Source organism: Buteo buteo, chromosome 18 (genome assembly GCF_964188355.1).
Source record: "Buteo buteo chromosome 18, bButBut1.hap1.1, whole genome shotgun sequence".
Lineage (NCBI taxonomy): Eukaryota > Metazoa > Chordata > Aves > Accipitriformes > Accipitridae > Buteo > Buteo buteo.
In genome coordinates this window covers 8627584-8654772 of record NC_134188.1, presented here as the reverse complement: position 1 = coordinate 8654772, position 27189 = coordinate 8627584, and the positions used below count along the sequence as shown (strand labels likewise).

Sequence of the window (27189 nt, the reverse complement as noted above, 5' to 3'; positions counted from 1 at the left end):
TGACGTAGCCTAATTTAAAAGGGGGACACACAAAGCCTGGTTCAGGAAGGGCTGTTGTATGTTGGTATTGCCTCTGTCTGTTTCCATCCAGCTGTAACTTTGGTGTAATTTTCAAAGTCTCAGCAATTCATCCAGTGATCAGTCTAATCAATCTTACAGGTTTCTAGCAATTGTATTTCTATTGTTAAGCATCTTTCGCTGTTACCACTTGAGGTATGAGGTTTTTCCTAGTTTCCCATTCTAAACCTTTTCACTCTGTAGATCATTCCTTTTTTTGGTAGTTTTTCATTTAGAAATACTGACTGTGACATTGCCTATGTAGTTTTTGTGTTTCTCCTTGGTACTAGCATTTTTAGAAAATAAACTACTTCATTTTGCAAATTTTTGGAAAAACCCATTTGGGGGGTAATTTTGTTGCTGTGTCTTGCAGAGGCAGGAGCTGGTATTTGTGAGGAAACATAGGCAGATTTTACTTGTGACTATGCACTAACAGTTAAGCATATAAACTTTTCTTATTTTTATGTTATACCTAATAATACAGGTCATTAAAACCTTTTTAAGAGCCTTTGTGGAAAAAAAATTATCTTTTTGTCTAATTATATTTGGTTTGGGTCTTGCCTTTGCTACATATCATGTGCATGTACTGTAATACAGCCCCAGTCTGTCTTTCTACTAAGGATCTGTAAAAATAGGAATAGCAAAGGTTCAAGTCAGGCCTGAAGTATAGTCTTGGCATAGTCTCATTTCGTCTTTGCTCCCATCTGTTCAGGTATATTTAAAACTTTATTAAAAGCTTTATGTGCTTCTGATGCTTTTGTCCTTGTAGAGAAAGAAAATACATGGAATAAACCTGGGAAATTTTAAGAATCAGTGAACTGAATTAATTCTTTTCAGCAAAAGCTGAGATGTAGGGAAATCTAACTCTGAATTATTCAGCCCTAGAGGGAAAAATAAGGTAGGTAAAAGAGAATATTGGATTAAATTAATCTTCAGTGTAACTGACTGATTTCCAGGGAGGTACAAGCCAACTGCATTGATAATAATTTCTTTTTTTTTTTTTTTTTTGGTAAGAAAACCTCTTTTATTCCAATTGAATGTTACCTTTATTGCAGTTCAAATGCTATTACATAATAGCATTTGGCTGCAAGGCTAACATATGAAGGAATTAAAAGGTGGTCGCCTCACTTCTAGGATTAATCTGGTTCACAGCTTTGCTGTTTGGTCATCATCCCCCCCTTTCCCGCTCCCGCTCAGTTAATGGACAAGAGGGTTTCAGTACTGTTGTAAATGCTTAGAAGAATATTTGAGCTTTATTCCTCTGGGCCTCTTTCCTGTCTGGGGATTTTAAGGCTGTCCTCAAATAGTAGATAACTACACAAGTTGATACTCTCTATTTTAAAAATGCTGCCAAGTCTGGGAAACCTAATGACTGTTAATAAAACCTGAAGAATAAATATAGGCTTGAACTTTGAACATTTTCAGTCTCTTCTGAGGGATCACATGTGTTGGTATAAGCTATGGATGCCTGAACCTGTGCTAAGTATCACTGCAGTGCATATATACAATTTGAAAATTATTAGCAATGTAAGGTTTATATTGCATTGTAAGCCTGATTTATAATGTATGTAATGTAATTCTCCTTTTGCTCTATCTTAATTTTAGCATAGTATATTCTGCTACAAGCATTAAGGAGGTTGACATGATACAAAGCAAAGCAATGTAACTGTGAAGGTTTTTTTTCTCAATAGCTCAGTTTGTGAACCATTTATTTCCTTAATATTCTATTACAGATAGACTTCTTAATTCTAGTGTTCAATTACTTAATTGCAGTTATGTCTGTCTGTCTCTTACCAAACATCGTATTTTTTCCATCTATCTGTAAAGCATCAAACAAAGGATTCTGGAAATGTGATGTGACAGAGTGGAAAATCTCAAATAAACAGTACTGTTGCTGCTTTACTCATGGCAATGTTTGTGTAGACTGACATTCTCTCTCTAACATTGTAGGATGATAGTGCTGAAAGTCAGGTTTGAACTTAAACTGTAAATTTAAAAGAAAGTAAGTTTAATGAATGTAATTGGTAGAAGAGGTTTGAGATGAAGAAACTGTTTTGGATAGCTAATGTTTGTTTGAACCCTGTTTCAGAACACACTGCTTTTTTGGAGAGCAGCAAGTTGATACAGGAAGAGCAGGTTCCCCACAGGAAAGAAAATAAAAGCTGTTGGAGCAACTTATTAAGGTAAACAGATTGCAGTGGATTTCTGGATGGGTAAGTATTGATGAGCAGGATATTTCTACTTCCTCTATTTACCTTCCTTTACAAAGGATTTATAAAAAAGCACAGAAAGCTACTTCTAGCCTTTCACAGAAGCTCAGTGATGTCACACGTTAGTGTATACTCCAAGACATACCCAAATTGTCATGTAATTATGTCTGTATTTTTCTTGTTGCATATATCAAGATCAATTCAACTTACTGATTTTTAGTACAGCTGTTTTTTAGAGAGATCTTAGGTCCTTTAGCACCAAGGATATACTGGTTTGGAATTACAGGTACAGAAATTGTATATCCAGGTTGCCTTTTATAATTTTTTTTACATTCATGGTAGAGTTGACAATTATAAATAACAGATTCCCCAAACTGAACAATTGCTAAAACCAAACAGAAACCCCCAGGCAAAGTAGCTGTTGGGAAGGAGCCTGAAGAAGCATTGCTTGCTGTTAAAAAGAAAAGAGTTGTTGAAAGCTGGAGTGGAACAACAGGTAGTAAGTCTGGACCTCAAATGGGCTGCCTCTGGTAGTGGCTAGAAATGAGAGGTTACTGTGTGCCTTCTGCTGCTCAATAATATATCTATTCTCATCATCTGCAGCAGTTCCCTATCTCTTTTGCTTACTTCCATATTCCAGTTATATTGGGCCCACCTAAGGAGCTTTGGCAGTGTGGCATTGGGGGAAAAATCAGTCAAATTTCAAAGTTGTTAATATGCAAAGTGATGTTGCTTTGTTTTTTGGTATGCACTTGGGTATGCATTTCAGTCTTACTGTATAAATGTATTGATATTGAAACTCTAATATTTCTAATAGGAATGAAATTTAATGGGAATTCAGATTTTCTTTCTGCATGTCTAACTTTTGATCTTGCTTTGCAGTCTAGCAAAAGCAGTGTTACAGGATCATTGTCTGCATATGTGGGTGGGAAAGGGACTGAGAAATCAGGATCATGTGATAAATACCATCAAAAATTCTATTTCCTATATATGTATGTATTGCTGAACATAGTGATGTGTAGCTTTTGTGTGGGAAATGGTGATGGCAGGTTTTTTAGCTAGTACAGGATTAGAAAGTAAATGAATGTTAAGGCATTCAAAGAAGAGCATAGAGAAACTTCATTTTTTCTTTACATGATCTCAGGAAGAAAACAAAAGCTGGAACTATCAATTATGTAGTTATTTTTAAGAAATGTTGTCGGAAAGTTTTATCTTGCTCTGAATTTGGGTGTGTTTTTTCTTGCTTTATGTTTTTCTTCAAACAGCAGATCTGGAATGGACACGAGTCCTCTGGGAGGATTAGAACTGTCTGAACATACTCCTGGTCTACTAGGGAATACCACCATGGCAGCAGGTCTTGCAAATGTAGGAAATACGTTTGGAGGTCCACCAAGTTCTTTAGTTTCTAGACCTAATAAATTCCAAAACTCGCCTATAGAAGATGATGATGATGTAGTTTTTATTGAACCTATACAACCTCCACAAAATTCTGCATCACTGATAGCAGATCAAAGGAACATTGCATTTACATCATCAAAAAATGAAGAACTTCAAGGGAATGATTGCAAAATGCTTCCTCCTCCAAAAGACTTAAATTCTCAAAAGGGGAGTGTAAGTGAAACTATTATTATTGATGATGAAGAAGACATTGAAACAAATCAAGGACAAGAGAAGAATGCTTCCAGTTTTAATGAACGAAGACTTCCAGAGTGTAAAAATAGAGCCAACGATATGGAATTCTCAGCTTCCAGTTTTTCAAGAAGTAAGGTAAATTCAGGAATAGGTAATAGTGGTATAACCACAGAACCAGACTCTGAAATTCAGATTGCTAATGTTACTACATTAGAAACAGGTGCTATGAGCTCTGTGAGTGATGGTCATTTAGAAAATGCTGAAAGGCGTGACATGAACTTAATGATTACACATGTAACATCACTGCAGAATGCCAACTTGGGAGATGTATCTAACGGACTGCAGTCAAGTAATTTTGGTGTTAATATGCAAACATACACCCCATCTTTGACTTCACAGACCAAGACTGGTGTAGGACCTTTCAATCCTGGTAGAATGAACGTGGCTGGAGATGTATTTCAAAATGGAGAATCTGTGACTCATCATAATCCTGGTAAGCTGCAATTCTGAACATTTCCTTAAAATAAATAATAAAGTGTTTGATGAAAATATTTTTGGCAGTGGCACTGCTTAGTTTTTTTAGCTTAATTCCTATGGAAGATCTTGGTTCCCTTCATTCCCATCACAACCTTATCTGTGACTTGGGCATAAAATATGCTCGGTGACATAGTGTGTTAGGTAGGTAAACTATCCCAGTTTAGCAATTAGTGATACCTTCAGATGTTTTGAGACACAAGTAAAGCTTTCTTTATGACTGAACCCCTTTAATTGACACAAATAAAGGTTATTGTATCTATGTAACTTTTGTGCCTTTTTGTGGAGTTCTATGACTAGTATAATGCATCAAAGTTATTTAAGTATTATTTTACTGATCTGTTGTCTTGCCATCTGAATACAATTTGATATGCAAAAAAACTGAATTTGAAAGTCTGATCATAAGTTGTAAGTAGCTAGCAGTCATAATTCATTGCATACTGAGCAATTCTTAGTATTTACAGTGCTTAACAAAATGGCGTCCAAGTTACTTGTGGACTCGTATATTCCTGCAGTAAGTTATGCACACTGTATAATTGCTATTTAGTCACCTGTGATAATATGTATTTATAGCATATAATATTAATTAGCTTGAATTGGCTGGTTTTGCTCTATATCTCTGTGTAAATAGCAGTATATTGTCTCCTGATTTGGCAAGTTAAACAAGTATCGCTAAAAGCCAAATGGAGCAGCCATGAATGGTCTTCTGGAATTGCTGTTCTACAGAATTTAAGCTTTCACATAAGCAATTTAAAATCTTCCAAGTTTCAACATATACTGGTACTCTTGCTGCCCTGTTAGGCTAGAAGTGGGGGGAAAAAGCCAAATTTTGCTACAGGCTTAACTTCAGACTAGTTAGGGTCATTTTAAAAGGAAAATTTAAACCAGTTACAATCTAGGTGCAGTAGACCCTTGTTAATGCACGATTTCTTAACTTGCTCATATGCTGATCAAAACACATGGATTCTTTTTAACCTGTTTTTCAATGAATATTTAAATAGCATAGTTCTTTAATTTGGTCATTTATTACTGAAGGTATTTTTGCTCAAGTATTGATACCTTTCGTATTGTATTATGGAAATGGCAGTATGAAGCTAAGATTTTTTTAAGTTGGATGTTAGGTTGTAGGTTTTTTTGTTAATCTTGAACTGATGTCAAAATTTGACTTGTGAAGTTGAAAGCTGGGAAGTTTTCATAGTCCGGATGTCCACTGTATAATTTAGAAATTCAGTTCCTAATCTTGTAAAACCAACGTTCCCACTAGTTGATCCCTTAGACATGGGGTGTGATTATTGTGTTATCACAGATGGTCAAGTAATTGTGGATGAGAACTTAAAGCATTTGTTACCTTGATGTAGTGCCTTTGTTTTTCTTGGGAAAGCACACCTTAAGAAAATCAGCATGTGCTTTCCCTGAAACTGCTGAACTTTTATTCTTGGTGTGATAAACAGAGACACACCAGAATTTTGCTGGTATGAAGTCTGATAGGCTGGGACTATAGCAGCGTTGAAATAGGTTGAGTTCAGAGAGACAAGAGTAGGGGCTGGGAGTCCTTTTAAGGACTTGGTGAAAAAGACTCACTCAGAAGGGAGGAAAAAATAAATTTACAAGTGGATATGAGAGATGTATTTCAAGGTGTACGTATATAGGATTTTGTGGTCTTTGTATGTGAAAAAGCAGTAAGTTCAAAAGGAAGCAGTAAGGGCTGCCACAGGTAAAAGGGAAGGAGAAAAATAGCAGGCAAGAGACAATTTAGAAAAATGACAACGTGAGAAGAAGAAACGAGGAGGAAAGAGGGAAGACGGCTATAACAGAAATGGCTTTAACACAAGAAAAAGCCTGAAACACGGTAGGTGCAGATCATTTGCAGGTTTTTGTACTTACAAAGATGTAAAGGAAGGGTTTTCAAGATGTAAGTTTCAATTTTGTTCTTTTTCCCTGGAAGCTGCCTCCTTTTCTTCTAGAAAATCTTGTCAGTAGAAGTTAACCCTGCCTATTAGAAACTTTGATAATGTGACAGGAAGCGTTTGAACTTAAATGTGTTTAATATATTTTACACAACTCCAGTCTAAGATTGCTAAGGATAGATTCATCTTTTCTGGATCAGTGGTGTTCCCTTTGTTCTGATTTCCAGATTTCTAAAATATTTCCAATGGATGCGGAGACTCCTACTTAGTTAATTTAAGCCTACTGATGATAAAAATGCTTTGAGTTATATAATTTGAAGATCATTGGTTGAAAAACACTGCTTGTAGTTCAGAAATAGGATGTAAGAAGTTGGGTGGAAAACTTTTTTTTCAGATACCACAACTTTCTTCAAGGATTTGCTAGTTAGCATTTGTTGAATGTCAAAACTTCGTGGAAGGACTTAATACATCAATTTACAGAGCAGTTCTGCAAGTCTCAGAACTAGTCTATTACCTTAAGACATTCTAGCTTGCATCCTGAACAAGACCTATTATTCATGTTTACTTCATATATAGAAGATTTAAAACCTTGAAGATGCAAACATGTATTGTTTCCTGATACTACTTTGTTTTCCCTAGTGACAAAGGAATTGGGGCATGTGACATCTAGATGTTGTTAGAAAAATAGTAGATCAAAATTGTTAATAATGAGGCTCTGGCAAATACATGATATGTATTTGTATCAGAAATAGCGTGGACAGCAGGACTAGGGAAGTGATTGTTTCCCTGTACTCGGCACTGGTGAGGCTGCACTTCAAATACTGTCGTCATGGTTTAACCCCAGCCAGCAACTAAGCACCATGCAGCCGCTCACTCACAGTGGGATGGGAGAGAGAACTGGAAGGGTAAAAGTGAGAAAACTTGTGGACTGAGATAAAGACAGTTTAATAGGGAAAGCAAAAGCTGCATACGCAAGCAAAGCAAAAATAAGGAATTCCTTCACCGCTTCCCATGGGCAGGCAGGTGTTCAGCCATCTTCAGGAAAGCAGGGCTCCATCATGCATAATGGTGACTTGGGAAGACAAACACCATCACTCCAAAGGTCCCACCTTTATATCCTGAGCATGACATTATATGGTCTGGAATATCCCTTGGGTCAGTTGGGGTCAGCTGTCCCAGCTGTGTCCCCTCCCAGCTCCTTGTGGCCCCCCAGCCTGCTCGCTGGTGGGGTGCGGTGAGAAGCAGCAAAGTCCTTGCCTCTGTGTAAACACTGCTCAGTGGTAACGAAAACACCCGTGTGTTATCAGCACTGTTTCCAGCACAAATCCAAGACATAGCCCCATACTAGCTACTATGAAGAAAATTAACTCTATCCTAGCCAAAACCAGCACAACTGTGTTCAGTTTTGGGCCCCTCACTACAAGAAAGACATTGAGGTGCTGGAGCGTGGCCAAAGAAGAGCAATGAAGGTGGTGAAGGGTCTAGAGCACAAGTCTTATGAGGAGCGGCTGAGGGAACTGGGGTTGTTTAGCCTGGAGAAAGGGAGACTCGGGAGAGACCTTACCATTCTCTACTACCTGAAAGGAGGTTGTAGCGAGGTGGGAGTTGGTCTCTTCTCCCAAGTAGCAAGTGATGGGACGAGAGGAAATGGCCTCAATTTGTGCCAGGGGAGATTGAGATTGGATATTAGGAAAAACTTCTTCACCGAAAGGGTTGTCACGCATTTGAACAGGCTGCCCAGGGAAGTGGTTGAGTCACCATCCCTGGAGGTATTTAAAACACATGTAGACGTGGTGCTTGGGGACACGGTTTAGTGGTGGACTTGGCAGTGTGAGGTTAAATGGTTGGACTCAATGATCTTGAAGGTCTTTTCCAATCTAAATGACTCTATGACTCTCTATGCAGTTTGGAAGATTTCTTCTGGATCAGTGTTAGTCTACTCTCCTCAGCTAAGTGCCTCCACTGTATGGGATGTAGTAGGTGCGTAACAGAGAAACTTCTGTCCAGCACATTCATTCAGAACCTAATGTCCCCAGTAAGCATTAGAGTACATTTGATAGAATGGTTTGGGTTGGAAGGGACCTTTAAAGGTCACCTAGTCCAACCACCCTGCCGCGGGCAGGGACATCTTCCACTGGATCAGGTTGCTCAAACCTACGTCCAACCTGACCTTGAATCTTTTCAGGGATGAGGCATCCACAGTTTCTCTGGGCAACCTGTACCAGTGTCTTTGCCACTTTCGTCATAAAAAATCTCATTCCTCGTGTCCAATCTAAATCTACCTCTTTCAATTTAAAACTCTTGCCCCTTGCCTTATCACTACAGGTCTTGGTGTAACGTCTCTCTCTGTATTTCTTATAAGTCCCCTTTATATATTAAAAGGCTGCAATAAGGTCTTTCCAGAGCCTTTTCTTCTCCAGGCTGAACAACCCTAACTCTCTTTGTCTTCCTTCACAGGAGAGGTGTTCCAGCTTTCTGTCATTTTCTGTGGCCCTCCTCTGGACCTGCTCTGACAGGCCCATGTCTGTCTTGTACTGAGGACCCCAGAGCGGAATGCAGTACTGCAGGTGGGGTCTCACCAGCACAGAGTAGAGGGGCAGAATCGCCTCCCTCAACCTGCTGGCCATGCTTCTTTTAATGCAGCTGAGGATATAGTTGGCTTCCTGCACTGCAAGCACACATTGCTGGCTCATGTCCCATTTTCCATCTACCAGTATCCCTGAGTCCTTCTCTACAGGGCTGCTCTCCATCCATTCATACCCCAGTTTGTATTGATATTGAGGATTGCCCTGACCCAGGTGAAAGACCTTGCACTTGGCCTTGTTGAGCTTCATGAGGTTCACGTGGGCCCATTCCTCAAGCCAATCATAGTCCCTCTGGATGGCATCCCTTCCTTCTAGCTTATCAAGTGCACAACTCAGCTTGGTGGTATCTGTAAACTTGCTGAGTGTGCACTTAATCCCACTATGTTGTTGATGAAAATATTGTATAGTATCAGTCCCAGTACGGACCCTTGAGGGACACAGCTTGTTACTGGTTTCCACTTGGACATTGAGCCATTAACTGTAATTCTTTAGACGGAACCATCCAGCCAATTCCTTATCCGTTAAATCTATATGTCTCCAATTTAGCAGCAAGAATTTTGTGGGGGACCATATCAAAGGTCTTGGAGAAGTCCAGGTAGATGAACAGAAGTCCATGTACATGAGTTTCAAGTGCTCTTGGACTGGAACTTAGATTTTGTTTCTCTAAATAGAATCTAGGTTTTGTGCATTGAAACTGCTCCAAAAACAGAACCAACACGTAGTAAATTGAGGATGCAGTTCAGAATTGCCCTAATCTGAACCAGGTCATGAATGCAGATGTAGCTGAATATGTTTCAAGAGCTGCATACCTCTGTAAAATGTTATTACTGTCTTCCTCCCCACCTCTGCCTCAAGTTTGGCTGATACAGTTTTTTCCAGCTTTTTAAAAAAAGACATCATTTCATCGAGCCATTTTTGCAAGATGGCTTCACACATGAATGTATTGGTGCAAATGAGAGTAAGGAATAATTTTATAGCAGTTTAGAGCAGGAATGAGTGAGAAAGAATGAGAACACCCTGAATAGCTATTCTAGTAAGAAGGAATTGAACATGAAACTGTGGAGTCTTGTAGACTTGGCCGTTAAAGAATTGCAGATAGGAACCTGAAGGATGAAGATATAAGGGCAGTGAGGCATGGAAACTCATCAGGATTCAACTAAGGAAGTGTGATACACCACCTCAGTTCAAGTACATGAAAAACAGATTTTACAGATCCTTTGTAGAGGTTGTAAAGCGGAGGAGGTAACATGGTTAAAAAATGAGATGGGAAGAAAAGTCACAATATAAAAATTAAGGTCTATGAAGGTGTGTTACAGAAGAAATAAAAGCAAAAAAAAGGCAAGAAGATTGTTAAATGTTCTTGTGGTATATTTGTGGAAGGAGAAATGCAACAAATATCAATTAAGGGATGCTGTCTGAAGCCTTAAGATACTAAAGAAATGCTGAAATAGTCTTAGTGAGGTACTAGGAAGTCATGAGTAAAAGTTTCAAACCAAATGAGCCTAGCAAACTCAAGTTTTCGTGAGTGGCAGCTGAGCACTACTGGAATTACAAGCACATGTAACCTAATGCACATGCTACTTATTTCTGGTAAGAGATAGAATGTGCTCCCACTTGGAACCTTTGAGAAAAGAGAAGAACCTCAAAATATTTTGAGGTGTTAAGTTGCTACCAGGATGTAAATAATCTGAGGTAGTAGACATAATAGTATAGAAAAGTTTGAAGAGGGCGCTCAAGTGAATTTTAACTTTAAGCACTGTGGTGACATTTCTTAGTTTGTCAGTATGGACACTCATTCCTTCAAAGGTAAACTTCTTTAATGGTTTAAAGAGGAATGTGTTCTGTTCTGCTTCCTTTACCTCTTCCCCTCACTTCTTTGTTCCAGCTCTTCTATTTATCCTCAAGCATTACAGTGGGTAAATTTCTGACTTGTCTTACATGTCTGGGAAATAGGACATCCTTGGCAGCTAAAAAGTCACACTGGAAAATGATCTTCCACTTGCTAAGGAATGTATGTTGCTCGTTGCTGTAACAAGGTTCTTGGAACTTTATCCTTAAAATTAATTTTAAAACTATGCAGCAGAATATGTTGTTAATAAAACCCTCTTGGGGAAAGAGAAGACTTTAGAAAATAGTATGAGGAAAGGGTGCCTTCTATTTAATGAATTATTATGGACCAAGATAATGTTCCTTAAGAATAAGGTATGGGCAGCTGCTGACATCTATAGCTTAAGGTTTTTGTTATGTGAAGTTATAGAATTTAAAATCATCTTTCTTATATTTGTAATAACACTCCAGGAATACACTGAGTTACTGCAGTAAGACCTTGAAGGTTTTAGTATTTTTATTTAGTTACAGTAAATGCTGTGTTTACTCTTTACTTAAAAGTAGTAGTACAAGTACTACCCAGTACAATAATATTTATGCAGGTGTTTACTATTCAGTAAGTAACAGTGAAGTGCTGTTCTAGATGCTGGGAATAAAAAGCTTGAGAGGTAAGTCCCAAGTGCTGTGATAGTATGTGTCAGCTATCCCAAGTACTATTGAAAATGTGTGCAAGTGTTTTTTATAATGGAAAGACGTTCTTATTCAGGTTTTAATTCATGCTTATGTAATGTATCATTCTTGACGTTTGTCAGAAGCTCAGTGTTCCTTATTATTTATTATAATTATTTAAAATGAAAGCTTAAATTCCAGAGAAGAGCCTAGAAATTAAATTTTATTGGGGGATTTTTTTCCCCAGAACTGCATATTCTGCTCCAAACCAAGATACAGAGCATGTAATTTGACAGAAGCATGTGATCTTTCTAGATGTATTTCTGTTGGAGATAATTTTACTTAAGTTCTTGTTATGTAAGTTACTCTGTAGCATGTTATGCTACAAAAGATGGGGCAAAGATGACTTCGTTCATAGTAGTCTATTGTCCAAAAATACAGATGGAAGACTAGTGGTCTGGAACATAGGGACATAGATTTGTGTACTGCCAGAACTTAATGAAATATTATTTTCTAGGTTCATTGATTTCTACTGATGAAGACTTGGAACTCTCATGACTTTGCCAGTTTGCACATTAAGTGGTATTCATTGCATTGAAAAGGTTATTGAGAAAAACAGGAACTCTTATAGGAATCAGTGACATAAATGCAGATCCCAGATGTGGAGCCACTGTGCTTCGCTCTGACTGCAATATAGTTCTCTGGCTGCAAGCTGGACTAGGAAACTAGTATGGGGAGCCCCAATTCTAGGGTTTATCACTGAGGCTAGACACATGATGCTTGTTACAGCTTTAAAACAAAATAACTAATAAAAATCTAAGATTTCATGGTCTTATAAATTTGCAGAGTTTGTATCTCAAACCTTAGTTTAGAAATTCCATGTTATCTGTTGGTCTCTTTGTTTGTTTGTTTCCTTAATTGCAGTTGGTAATTGCAGTTTTGTTTGAAGATAAAATTGCCAGTTTGCAAACCCAGTGCAAGTGAATTGAAGTCTGCAAAACTTGTCACTAGATGTAGGATAGGACCATCTTGAAATTTGTTCGTGTTCTGAAGCTTTGTAACAATGGAGAGCAGTACCATCAAACAGCATTTTACTTTAAACCTGAATTTCTAAAATATCATCTTTCTTCTGTTAATTTTCAGTTCCAAGAGAAAAATTATTTTATTATCCTATATCTGTGAATATTATTCTATATATATGTACATGTCTGCTCACTTACTTTTATGTATGTTTGTTTGTTTTTGTCTTGAAGATTCTTGGATATCCCAGTCAGCTTCCTTCCCTAGGAATCAGAAGCAACCGGGTGTGGATTCCTTGTCACCTGTAGCATCACTTCCTAAACAGATTTTCCAGCCTTCTGCCCAGCAGCAGCCTTCTAAACAGGTTAAAGTCACATGTGCAAACTGCAAAAAGCCTTTACAAAAGGGACAAACTGCATATCAGCGAAAAGGATCAGCTCACCTTTTTTGTTCTACTACCTGCCTCTCATCATTCTCACACAAACCCACTCCAAAGAAACTTTGTGTTATGTGCAGAAAGTAAGGGATTTTTAAATTTTGTTTCATACTAGTAGCTAAATCCAGTAATACTTGAGATTCTCATGCATGTATGAGAACTGCTCCATTAATGATATAAAATCTGACTATACAAGTATTTTATATAGTGTCACTTCAGTATTGTTCGGAAATGTTGAATTCACTCTGCTATAACAGAAGTTTACCAGCTTTTGAATTTGGAGTATGGCAGGTTGTTTCTGTGAAAGCCAATACACTAAAAACTACAAATTTTTTTTTTTTTTAAAGACAAGGTGTCCAAGTTATAATACATCCTGTGACAAGACATATTCTTTAGATATAAAATCCTTTATGAAAAGAAGTGGACCTTGTGTTGTATAGAAAGCATTCATTTTGATAGATGAAGATAGAAAATCAAGAGGCTTTAAAAGAAGGAGAAACTGGTACTTGGAAGAAGGTGGAAGAAATTTGGGAGCTCTTCCATTGTTGGCGGTGTGGGGAGAGGAGAAGCCTTAGACCTTCCCCATAGTTTGGGGCAACTATGGCAACTTTTGAAGCTGAAGCTACCTTAAGTGGGTAGTACAGAGGGAGTGACAAGCATACCTCGAAGTGGCTTATTCTAAATTATTGGTTAGGTTTGACTTGCAATTTTTCATTATTTCCCAAACTTAAAATTGCTGAAGAGAAGTCTTCCATAATTGTACTATTGTAGTGTAAGGTGTACAAAATAGCTGTACTATCTTTTTCTTTCAGTGTACTGATTGCTGAGATACTTGCACTTTTTCATATTTTTTCAGTAAAGCCTCAATCCACTACACCCTGCAGTGATACTGGTTAAATGATGAATTCTTGCTGAACTAAAGAAGGCTTGCAGTAAAGACTGCCTTCGTTAATGTATGTTTTGGAGAGGGTGGTCTTTGCTCAATCACAGATTTAAACTAGTGAAAAACATTTACTTCAGTATGTGGCGTGATGGATTAATGGCTTGTATTCAGATGTAAGCTACTGATCTGAGAGGGGGGGTGGTTGTTGTTTTTTCTTGAGACTCTGTAAAAATAAACTATAGAAAGTATTGATATCCTGAGTATACATACCTTGGTACACTGAATACCTAGCAGATTTAACATACTTCAGCTTTTTTTAAATACATGTAAAAGCTCAAATTCTCTCAACCCTCACTTACACAAAGCTGGTTAAAAGCACTCTCTACTATTTCTGTTGGCTTGTACATGTTTATACCCTATTTTGGGTGTGGTTTTTTTTTTACAGTTAATCTGGTAACTACCATATTCGGCTAGCTGTATTATATATAAAGATGAAGATGATACTAATGTTTTTATTTCTGACTGAGATCTTGAAAATTCATGGCTAAATATGTGCTCTCTTGCAACTTTGGAGATACTTACATGTGTATTGTAAGAGGCTATATACAAAACTGCCCTAAATGAAAGGGCTTTATTTTTTAATGATGAGGAAAATACCTTATTTCTAGCTTTTGGGGTTACTTAAAATAAGCTTTGTTTAGTGTATCTGATTTCTAGAGAACCTCTGTGAAGTCACCTTCGACAATTTTTGAGGTGCTGTTGGTCTTCGCTCTTCTACTAGTATGCAGTTGGTACTCAATCACAGTTAAATAGAAGGCAGTAAATGTGTGAAATTGTTCCTCTGTAGCATGGCTTCATTGTGAAGCCCAATCTCATCCAGGCTTTTTTTTCTTTATTGCCAAATTTTTTCTACTTGGTGATAGCAAACCAGGTATTTGCGCTGTACTTGTTTCTGCGGTTTTTTTCATGCTAAAGCAGACATAATATTGTCAGATTGCAGTTCACTGAAAGGATAAGGGAACTCGAGCAAAATCCAGGAGACCTTGAATGTAGGTTGGATAGATGATAATAGTTGATATGTCACAGATCAGACTTTCAGAGGTATGCTCAGTTTTATCTTTAAATATGTAGATCACTTTTAAGTGGAAGAAGTGAAGCCTACAATAAATTTTGAAAAAAATTGTATAACCCCATCTGAAAAGCCAGAATTCTTAACATATTTTATTGTAAACCACTTTTCTAGCACTCTCCTGAACCTTTGTAACTACATAAATAGTGTAGGAATTATTTTAAGAAGGAAAGTATAGGAAATACCTGGCATTCTCCGTAGTGTTTATAGTTTTTATTGACTTGTGTTACTCTTTTTGACTTCATACTTGTCTCCTTTGATACAAGTTAATATGTGTTTTGATACAAGTTAATAGTGTTTGTAAGTCCTCCTGGAATTTAGTCAGAAACTGTAAGGTCCTCAGGGCAGGAGCTCTGGCTTCTGCAGAATAGAAGCGATAACACTCCCCAACACAAATCCTTACTAGCTTGCTGAAGGGCAAGCCAAAATCTGCTGACTTTCCTTTGATGGAAGAAGGCAGGCATGCAAGTGTTAATATCCAGGGACGGTAGAATTTTATTTTCAAGGGAGTCTGTCTAGGGAAGCATACAGCATTTTTCCAATGTTTTCCACTCATCCTATTTTTAGGGGTCCTAGGTATGAGTGTCTGGGGCATGTCTTTTCCAGCTGGTCATCCATGATGATGATAATAGAGATCCAGATGTGCCTACTCAATTTTTTGTTTATTCTGCCCAATAGCATTTCTTATATGTCAGTAATAGTTTTTTTTTTTCTCAAAAGGCAAAGAGGGGAGACTTTTATTTCTTCTTACTGCTTCTAATTTATGGTATGTGATAGTTTGGGATTAAGAGTGAAACTACCTTAGAAATTTGGGAGACCTCATTACAAAGGTGCACTGACAAGCATGGTGTTAGCGACTTTGCTGAATTTGCAGTGTGTGCAGCATACGATTGAAGATCAAGGAAGTCTAGAATTAATTTCAGTGAAAAACAGTGTAAGTCAGTTTGGTTAGAAGAAGGTTTGTTCTATTTCAAATTAATTTTATTGATGGTTGCTTGTCTGGTTTGGTTTTAAATTGGTGCAGTTTCATAGGCAACTGCGTGAACTATTCAGGTGCTTTCAAACTTTGAAGTAATGATTGAATTAACTTTTTTAAATTTTAAATAATAAACTTCTAGGCAAGTTTGTAGAGTTTTAAACTTTTTGGTTGTTTGGTTGTACCTTCTCTCTTCCTCTTGTCCTCTCCTGAGATTAATACTGGGAATGGTGGAGTTTTGTACAAATAAAAGACCATTTCTAACCTTTTACTATAAATCTGATTTTTTTGTATAGGACTTAAGTATGGCTTTTGTGTAAAGTTGCAGAAGGGCTAGTTCACATTTGCTGTGTTTTTGTATAAGATTGTTTGCCACAGCTGGTACCTAATGGTGCATTAATGTCACTTAGTTCTAGAATAACGTAATAGGAAAAAAATAACCCCAATCCAAAAAAAAAAAAAGGTTTTTACACAGGAAAGACATAGTACTTGCAGTACTTACAATAGTTGTAAAAATATTACTAAACTTAGTTTTGACGTGTGACTAACAACTGTACACCCACAAACCAGGTTTGAAATGTAAGTATTAAAAGGAAGAATGAATCTTATGTCTTCTTGTTTAATATATATATATATGTATTTATACATGAGCACGCTAGAGTGGGTTTTTGGTTTTTCTTTTTTTGTCTTTCAGAGATATAACAACAATGAAAGGTACCATTGTTGCTCAAGTTGATTCAAGTGAGTCTTTCCAGGAGTTTTGCAGTACGTCATGTTTATCCTTCTATGAAGATAAACAGAATCCCTCAAAAGGAGTTTTGAATAAATCAAGATGCACTATCTGTGGTAAACTAACTGAGGTGTGATTGACTGTTTTTTCTTTTATTTTTCTCAATAATGACAGTATTAATAACTTCTATTCTGAAATAAGAGGACTGAAAATAAGGAAATGTAAAATCTGATTCAGTATTTTCATGTGCAGTGAGATATTAAGATATGCAGGCTTAATATTCATGAAGAGCAACTGAAGAAAGAAAGAATTCAGAGAGGTTAATATTTTATTTTTGTTTCAGAATCTTGAAGTGCCTTTTGCTGATATTTTGTTGCTACTGTCACTAATTTTATTAGATGTACAATCTTGTAATTATAACCCAAATTTCTCACATAGAAGAATTGCTGTTGAAAAAACTCAGGATTTACTGTATTATTTACTTTTTTACTGTAAGTTTTGAAAGATTATGCAAATTTTTTTAGAGATACGTAGAATATAAGTAATTCTAAATTCTCATGAATGTATTAATTTACTCTTGATGCCATTTCTGGGCCCAGCATAGTCCAGGCTACTACTTTACACAGCATATGTGTCTGACCAGTCTTTATATGCCATGTTGTCAGCCTGCAAATTGAGTATTTTATAAAATCGCATAAATTGACCTTCTGCTCTAATATGCAATTATTACATCCTTCCCTGTGATCTTTGCTTCTAGGCTACAAGAGCAAATGGGTCCAAGGTTTTTTTCTAGAACTTTGGAGCCAGCAGAAACACCAACTTCATGGTCATTTCAAGCATCTCTGTTCTTAAATAGTGAGCTAGTATAATCTGGTTTTAGTTACTGTACTTAAATGTATGACTACTGGCTTGTCTGGTAGTTTCAGGCAACTTTGTGCTTGTGTGGTGATAGAATACTTCTTTATTTCTTTATTTTTTTTATTTTTTTTAGATTCGTCATGAAGTTAGCTTTAAAAATATGACTCATAAGCTGTGCAGTGACCATTGCTTCAATAGATACAGGATGGCAAATGGATTAATAATGAATTGCTGTGAGCATTGTGGGGAGTATTTGCCCAGTAAAGGAGCTGGAAACAATATTCTTACTATTGATGGTCAGCAGAAAAGATTCTGCTGTCAGAACTGCGTTGGTGAATACAAGCAGGTAATTACTTCTTTATCTATAAATTTAAATTAAATAAACATTAATACTCCTTAAATTTATCCTGTTATTCATAAAATGGTTTTACTTCTCATTAGGAGTCTTAAGTGACAAAGAATTCTAAAAATGAAATTAATGCCAGTGAGGGAAAACTAGCTGGAAAGGACTACCTATTTGTTATTAATGAAAATATCACTGAAATTAAACTTTCTGTTAATAATTTCTATTTCTTCCTTATGGGTGTATCACAAGTATATTAATAGCAAGCCCGACATACAGGCTTACTGGTCCTTAAGTGATGTTCTTTTTTTAGATATAAAAGCTTGCTTATGCAGTCAAAACATTAAAAAATGTGCGGAGCATCCAGATTGGACATTGCTGTGAGAATGCTCTAACTGATTACACGTTGGCTGTGTACCTGTACTATGTCTAATCTTCTTCACTGTACCGCATAGGATTCAAAAATTTGTTACTTTCATCCTTCCATGTGTTAAATCTTGTGCTTTCATTTTCTTTACTTGGTTTGTTTTTTATTTATTCTGAAGACTGTTAAGAAAGTAGTAATTGTTGTGGTTAAAAATAATTCCAAATCAAGAAATCTGATGCTGATGTCTTTTACATATTACAGAGCCAGCTTAGCTCTGAACCGTTGGTGCTGCTGGCTGAAAGGTTTAAATGTTAATCACAGTATTTATGGTGTAATAGTGTAGCTCTGAAACATTAAATATTTGGGGGGAGGATATGCAATTTGGGGATTTTTTTTTTCTTCAGGTTTTTTTTTTTGCTTGGTGCATTCTGCTCTGAGTTTATAGGGGTAGTGTTACAAAAGTACTATTTTACGAGCAAGGAATTTCTTTATCTGATTTTGAAGTTCACACTTGAATTTGTGAGTGGCCCCAGTGCTGCATATTACTTTGGGTTCTTTCTTCATCTCTTTCCATTTTTAAGAAACCAATGATCCAAGAGAAGAGGGAGTGCAGTGCTGCATGTTTTTAACTTCTTTACTGTTGCATCATGTATGTTTGTATTTTCTCATTGGACATTCAGTTTTGATGCTTTTGGGGATGGCTATTCTTGTGTATATGCAATGTGCAAACAGCAAATCTGGAAACATGCATGTGTAAACAGCGTAACTGAAAACGTAACATAAGCGTTATTCTTTTGTCACAGCTATACCAAAAGGGACAGGATAGGTTTCCAAGATACTAAAAACATAGGCATGCCCAGAAGCCATGGAAAGACTTGAAGAAACGTTGAATACTGTCTCTCGAAGAAACAGAAAGGCATGAGATTAACTTTGAACTTGAGACATTCCCACACAACCAGTATAACATGCACTGCACATGGAATTATGAATGAACATGGAATTTTGAGAGGTCGAATGATAAATCTGTATTTAAATCTCATTACAGACTGTACTCTATTTGTTCAGATATTGTTGTATTTTGTGTTTAGATATGTATTTGAGAATAAGAAGGATATGGGTAGCAAGTTGTATGTTCTGGTTTGATTTGGGGAGGAGGAGCAGTTTGCAGTACCAGGAATCTTCACAAGTAGTGTCAGGTATTGTGCATTATTGTGAGGATCCTTAAGAGGACCTTTAAAATGGCGACACATTGTTCTGGTGCATTCAGTTCTGACGGCAGACTATATTCAAGCAAGTTCTTGATTCTTTTGTGGAAAAATTTGGTACTGGGGAACTGTAATAGGGTGTGAGAAGCTTAATTTAAGTGCTCATGTGCATCTGGTTTGGAGTGGTGATTAAGTGTAATTCTTAACTGGTAGGTTTCAAATGTTCCAGGAGTGTTTGGGGGTTTTGGGGTATTTTTGATATTAAGAGAAACTCAAAGCTATAAAATTAGGAGGTCTTTAGTGTATGTTGTAGGTGAGTTGCTCAGGACACAATTATTTGAGAATATTTAGTTGTTTAGCAGGATTTATTTAGGTTTGAACTTCCATTTGCATTAAGGTTGTGGGTTTTTTTTTAACTGAATGTTTCCAAGGAATTCTGTTTTTAAAAAAGGAATTTAGACTTTTGAAAAATGTCACTGACAACTCATTGGGCCACAATTGGTAAATTGTAGGTTACTTTGTTCAGTCATAACAATGTCGTCTTGGAAATTTTTTATTAGATCTTTCTTTTAAAGGAGAACCAGTGAAGGAGAGAATATGGGAGAGTTGTTATTACATACTGAAATAAACTTCATGGAATCAATAATATAGGAAAAGTTGATGTATCATTTGATTACAGCATTGTGTTGTACAACTGATTATTGTGTGTCACAAGTTTTAGCAAATGTTTTCTTACAAACAGTTGTAAAATACATAGGTCTTACTGGTATGAGCTTTGTATTAAGCAGTTTATATTGTAAATGTCATACACCTATCAATATGCTATTCATTTGTAGTAGTAATAAATGAAAACTGATTCTTATTACTTGTACCTATCTATATACTTCATCCCTATTTTTTTGAATAAATATTACACTGATTTGAACAATTAATTTTCAATAACTTATCATGGACATTTTTTCTTCCTGGAATGAAAAAATTAAAATTGTGGGTAATAAAAATTACTGTGGCTCTTGGAATAGCCACTGAGTGCAAATAATCCATCGGCTACAAAGGGATTCTTTCTTCTGCTTCAGACTTGGTGGGAGTAAGAAACAGTGTTATTCCTTGGATGGGGAGTAGGTTTTTTTTTTTTGAGTGTCTAAGTCAGCTTTCCAGGTGATGGATGCACATAGCTTTCTATGTACCAGTGTCAGAACCTGCTTTAAAACTGAGACAAAAATAATCTTGAATGTTGCATCCTGTGTTTTGCTTTTCTGAGACGTGTTAGCTGTTCTTTCTCACTAAAACTGAAGTAATTACAGCTTAGGTTTCTTTCATATTAAAAAAGCTATGAAAAATAGATTAATAAATTGTATAAGAATTAAAAAAAATAATAAATAGACATAGCCTAGCTAATGCTCCCTGTGGTTATATGCAAGAGCATGTTAGATGGCACAACAGCCATTCATGAAGACAGCTAAGTTCAAATCAAGCTTTTTTTAAAAAAAGAGAAAACAAGGATAAAATTCTTCCTCCAAAAATGAAATCACTATGACAATTTAGATAAAATGTCAAAACAAAACCCTTGTTGGAAGTGGTTATTTTTTTTAAGCCTGAAGAAGACTACTACTACTAGATTGTAAATTCTTTACCTGAAGTTCAGACTCTTCACGTGTAGAGGGACAAGAGGGACTTAAAGAATGACACTAAACAAAACAGAAAACAATGCTAGAAGAGAATGAGATCATATCTGACAAGGAGGTGGCTAAATTGTCTACATAATTGTGCAAATCAAATGCTGAAACATTTTATTTCTTCAAGTAGGCATTTAATATAATTAACATGAGAACTTAACAATTTAAAAAATTACTTCAGTGATTCATTTAAAAGTTAGTATCTATGCAACAAATTGAAACAGACCCCAAACATGCCTGCCATGAAGACATACTAAACAAAAGCACATACATCTGTTTTTTTAATGTTTCTGATACTATTGCATATTTTCTGTCTCTACGAAATCGGTGGACTTCCTTTTCAAGGCAGTTGCAATGTTGCGTCGTGGTTTGCTGGATTCGGGTACAGCCTTGACAGTCTTGTTCTAAGGAACAAGTGAATTCTGACTTGGCTTGTGCAACCAACCATACCTCTTAATTTTCAGCTGTTCAACTAAGATAAAGCTGAGCCTGTGTCTACTTTTAAAAATACAGGCTGCTTTGCTTACTGGCCTGATCAGTCCACAGTGCTCTTGATTCTGCCATGAAAGCATTTAATGCTTTAATAGTTTAAAATGTTCCTTTACTTTTTTCACTTTATTTTCATAACTGAAATTCTTGTTACAATGTGACCTGGGATTCGCTTGCTTTGGGTGCTGCTTAAAAGTGATGGTCTTCATGTGCTGCCAAAAATGGGGGAAGGAACTCTAGCTACTTCTTCATAGGCTTCTTAATAGCTCTGGAATGAAGTGAGTACTGGGTGAATTGCAAGCCAAGTGAGTATTTTCCTAGTTGGAGAGGGTGCTTGCAGTGTCTCTTCATCTAATGAAAATTTTCCTTCAGTACTGAATAAAAGTGCATTTTATTGACTTCCTTGATTAGATGAAGACTTACTACTGAAGGTGCTTTAAGACTAACCAGGCTATGCCATCCCTTAAGCTGTTCACTTAGAAGCAATAGGCAAAACCCAACCTAGGTAGTTGTGCTTCCTTGTCTCAAATTCTGTTCATTGCCAAACAACTGCTTTTGTGAAACTCCCTCAAAACTCATTTCATCTGCTTCATCTGTGTGCAGGGGTTTAAGAGCCTCCACTGTATACAGTAATATGCATATCAGTTCCGCAACTTAGGATTCATTGCTTATGTAGAGTTTGTATTTAGTCTCACAAAATGTATTGTTACCTACTGGTTTAAATCTCACTGAATGCTATGATAGAATGTCCTGCCACGTAGCGCTTCAGTGGAAGCATCTAGGGTTTTCAACTTTGTCTTGTGCTATGCAGTGTCAGTTCTTTTTCTGTCCTTCTTTGCTATTAAGACAGATCTGTCATTTTTATTTTGATAGTACAATTAACTACACAATCTGCTGCTTCCTGCCGTTGTTAACTGCTTTGTAAAATCTTGTTTCCAAGTTTCTGTTTTGAAAGTAGATACTGTTAACAAAACCAGAAATTGTGAGAGTTGAACAGCCCCTTTACATTGAAATATTAGAAATACTGACTTTTCAGGTTTTGTTTTTGTTTTTTAATTTCTGGTCATTTTTAAAGAGAAGTTCCGTGGTTTCAGCCAGTTCAAACTGTGGTTTAATAGTGGAGTCTCTTCCTCTTATGGTAAACCACTTCTGTTCTCTTTACTTAATACCAAACTAAGTATTACCTAATATCTGCTAATATTGACATCTGATACTATGTAGACTTCCAAATGGACATAGCTAGATACTTTTTACCCCATCTACCATGGTTAGATGACAGAAATCTTTATCAACCAAGAAATAATAAATTCCCCTTTCTTCCTGCTTAGTGGTGTCAGGGTTTTTTTGAGGCCTCTTGTTATTTATGCTTCCAAGTTTCTTGCATGTCTGATGCAAATCAAGTCTTTGTAGAAACTACCCTGTTCTACTTTTTCTTCTACCTTTTATTTACTCTTATTTTCTTGAACCATTTATTTTGCCATTTCTGCTTCAAATGTCTGTCTTAACTGTAGAATTTGCTGCTCTTCAATAAAAACTATATAGCTTCCTTAGGCACCTGAATGTCATTCATCATAAGTGTTCAGGATGTTTTGTCGATATTTTAGAAGAGAAAGTGAGATAGGTATATCAGAGATGTTAAAACAGCTTTGTAGTTCTGAAGAAAAGTACTTAATGGCAGTCAAAATTGTGTGGTGTGATCTCTGGGAACACAGGAAATTCTTAGAGGAAGCAAGGAGGTGATACGACTAGGTATTGGAGTTAGGGTGGATATAACCACATCTGTGCACTGCTGTACCTGGAATAATTGGACAGGGTTGAGGTGAAGAGGGATAAAAGGCAGAACAGAAACAGCTGAAACATTCAGTTAATGGAAAAGTAACGTGCTTTTTGGGCCAGGGGGTTTCAGTTCTGCTTTTCTTGAAATCACGAAGGCAAATGTCTTGAGAGTGGGAACAAAACTGGCAAAAAGAGGGAGCACTGGCAGTTGGAGATGCCAAAGAAGAGTTACTGGACAAGTTATTGATATGGCTGTTTTGCAGAGTTCAGCTGATGGAACATAAACACAAATTACTTGGTGCTCAAAGGCCACAAAAGCAATTACTTCAGCTTTTGTTCTTAAGACTTGGGTAAATGCTTTTGAGGTGTTACCAATGTTAATCTCTGTTGTTAGAGCAGGTACGAGTTTACAGTTGTTCTTGGGAGAGAGATGATTTGAGTGCAGTATTTCAAAAGACTGAATAAATAATATGGTTTCTTCTTTCTTTGCTGTTACAGATTCTGCTGATGTCTGGTTCTTTTCTTAGACATGCATGTTGCTTCTGGATCCATCCGGACCATCCTTCTTTCAAATAAATCTGAAGTAGTTTAGCTGCTGTTTTCCTGATTGCCTTACTAATTGATCTCTGTTATCATAGAATTCCACGTAGTGAATATCTCTGCTTTTCTACTTATAGAAATCTTCTATCTTTTCTCCTTTACTTTCTATTTCAAGACAGGTTGACTGTCTTTCTGTCCCAGAATATTCTTTTCTAGAAGCTTTCCTGGTATTTATCTTATTTCTAATCTGAAACTGTTGCTCTGTAAAGCTACCAGAGAAAAGCTTGCCTGGATTGTGAAGTAGGTACTGGCCTGTTTTGCCATGGACCATATGAGTTTAATTGCAAAGCATTTCCTTCAACTGGAAACAAGTATTTGGGCTGCTACATAGTGTTGTAGCAATCGGTTGGTATTCTGGTGTTCTTGATTGACTGGGAGTTGTAGCAAGAATGCTGTTTTACACTGCAGGCATGTTCTTCATCCCAGTTTCAATCCTCCTGAAGGCATGTGAAGCAGATCATACTGCTTTTTTCAGTCAAGAATAAAAGTGTAGCATAGGCACCTAGATTCAAGGCACTTAAGAGCTTTATTGAAATACTTTTGCAGCCAGAAAGTTCAAGAACAGAGGCTTTCATTAGTTTCAGTTGCAAACAGAAGTGAGGCTTACTTCTAAAATACCATGAAATTATAGTATTGATCTGATATCTATTTTGGGGTTTGATTTTTTTCTTCTTAGTAGGATGTATGCAAGAAGAGCTCTAGACTTAAGCTTTCATGATCCTTTCAGTAAGATGTAAAGGAAGATAAAGATTTCTTCTGAAATTATTGTTGCTGATAATGGCAAGAATAAAAATTCCTCAGAAACCCTCCAATTTTCTCTTTTATTTCCAGAAATTTGAATTTCAGTTGCAACAATATTTGTATTTCTGGAATATGTCCCATTCATCTGTTTTGTCTTGCATTTTTATAGCTACTTTTGTAGTTGCCAGTTTGAGTTCAACACTGTCCTAGCGGACAGGATGAAGATTTGAAATGTATATTAACTCATAAGTCTTTTCAAATTGCATGAAGTGTTTTATAATAAGTTTTTTTCTCAGTTATCTGTCATGAGATACCTATTGTGAAGTAGACCTGATTTCTAGAGTTAAGTCTCTAATAGGGCATACAAACAAGTCATGAAAGAACGAGTGAGTTTTGAATCAAATATAATAAGAATATTCAAACTTCTGCATTTGCCTTAGACTTTATGCTTTGGAAGACATAAAATATGCAATGGGATCTAGCTAAAATTAGGTCATCTCAATGCAGAATCTAGGTGGATTAGTGAGGGAGAGGTGTAGTCAGACTACTTTGCATCAAACCTCCCCTCAGAGGGCACTGGGTCATTATCTAGAAATTTTGCCTCTGGATTAACTTAATTTTTTTGTACTTGGTAATTGATAGCAGTGTTTTTACTTCAAATTTTCCTTAAAATTGCAGTCCTTAAACTTGCCTGTAGTTTCATAAGACACTGTAGGTTTGAATTCATCAGAAGCAGTGCATGGAAGGAAAATGTGTGATGCTTTCACTTGTCGATTTGGTTCTGAGTTAATTCCATCTTTGAAGGAATATTGAAACTGAGACTAGTTTGAATGTGCAGGGTTTTGTCTATAATCACTTTTGCCTACCATTGAAATACCATGGGGAGCGCAAAATGAAGCCAGTACTTCCTCTGAAATGGAAGATAACTGCCAAGAAAGCAGCTTTGGAGAAAAAGACTTGTGCATTCTGGTGGACAACAAGTTGAACAAGAGTTAGCAGTGTGCCCTTGCAGCAAAGATGGCCAACTTACATCCTGGATTGTATCACAGAATGCTTGAGGTTGGAAGTGGCCTCTGGAGGTCATCTTGTCCACCCCCCTGTTCAACCAGTGTCACCTGGAGCAGATGGTCTAGGACCATGTCTGTTTGAGTTTCGAGTATCTCTGATGATGGGGGGGGGACTCCACAGCCTCTCTGGGCAACCTATTGCTGTATTAGCAAGAGCATAGCCAGCAGGTCAAGGGAAGTGATTCCCCCCCCCCCCCCCCCCCGCCCCATCCTTCTGCGCTTAATAAACTGCATCTGGAGCGCTGTGTCCAGTTTTGGATTCCACAGGATGAAAGGCGTTGACATACTGATGCAAGTTCAGTGGAGAGCTACCAAGATGTTTAGAGGGCTGGAGCACAGACATAGTAGGACAGCCTTGGGAGACCTTAGTTTGTTGAACCTTGAGAAGGCTGAAGGGTCATTAGTTGTCTAATGGGAGTGTATAGAGAGGACCAAGTTGGAGTCCTCTCAGAAGTGCGCAGTGGAAGGATGAGAAGCAACAGACACAACTTGAAAACAAGGGGAAACGGTTAGATATAAGGAAAAGCTTTTTTTTTCTGTGAGGGTGATGAAATCCTTCAGAGAGGTTTTGGAATGCTCATCCTTGGAGATGGTCGTATTTGACAGGACAAGATCGTGAGCAACCTGCTTTGAGCAGGAGGTTGCACTTGACCTCTGGAGGTCCATCCCCTCCAATCTACATGATTCTGTGACTCTGTACTTCTGAAATAAAGAATGAAGCAGTAGTTTTTAAAATAAGAGTCAGGAAGTTTTAAAATTTTTTGTTGTTTCCTGTTTACTTAGTAATGAAGATTTTGGTATTCTTTGTTCTGTTTTTCTCTCTACCAGTGAAGGTCTTTTGTCTTCTGCCATGAAATACCAACAACACTGACACAGCTTTCTCTTTTTTTTTTTTCATTTCTGTTCTGAACACTCACTTTTCCTTGAGGATGGTTAAAATACTCAAAAAGAAAAATGTTCTGTAGTAAGAACATGAGAACAGCTGTTCTGGTTAAGATCAGGGATTGAGATTCCTGCAGTCCGTGTAAGTGGGCTTGCAGGGAAGAGTAGGAACAGGGCAGGTACTTATTTTTCCCTCAGCATTCTTTTAGCTTCTGACTCCTAGACGTCACGGGATCTCTTGAACTTTATGCAATGTTCCTGTACACTGTTTTTAGCGAATCGTTTTAATTAGTGCTTGTCCAGTCTCCTCGTGAACACATACAAGCAGTTTTTCTATCCATGACACTCTTCCGTAAGAAGTTCTGCTGACCTGCTGTTTTGTTATGTGAAGAGCTGCCTCCTGTTGTTCATTGTGAAACAACTTCTGTTGATATTCATCTGATTTCCTATAGTTGTTAATATTAGAAAAGGCAATGGACAGTTGATCCATAGTGCCCCACATTATACCATTTTTGGTTCTGTCATTATCCTCTTACCTTGTTTTCAGGCGAGAAGTCCTTACCTCGTGAGAATACTCTTTGACCCTACTA

At 37.0% G+C, this 27189-nt stretch overlaps 1 protein-coding gene across 17 annotated transcripts in view; it reads left to right on the top strand.

Moving 5' to 3' along the window:
* Positions 1–27189, top strand: part of ZMYM2 (zinc finger MYM-type containing 2) — a 95448-nt gene that overhangs the window by 18467 nt on the left and 49792 nt on the right. For 8 of the 17 annotated variants that reach the window (XR_012653410.1, XM_075049954.1, XM_075049955.1 and 5 more), the window contains 5 exons: positions 2147–2270; positions 3533–4392; positions 12675–12960; positions 16560–16725; positions 17587–17799. Coding sequence is in view for 16 of the 17 variants with exons in the window: in XM_075049954.1 (XP_074906055.1) it covers positions 3543–4392; positions 12675–12960; positions 16560–16725; positions 17587–17799 (1515 nt within the window). In the remaining variant the exon portion in view is untranslated. The other 9 variants (XM_075049949.1, XM_075049951.1, XM_075049952.1 and 6 more) reach the window with 6 other exon arrangements.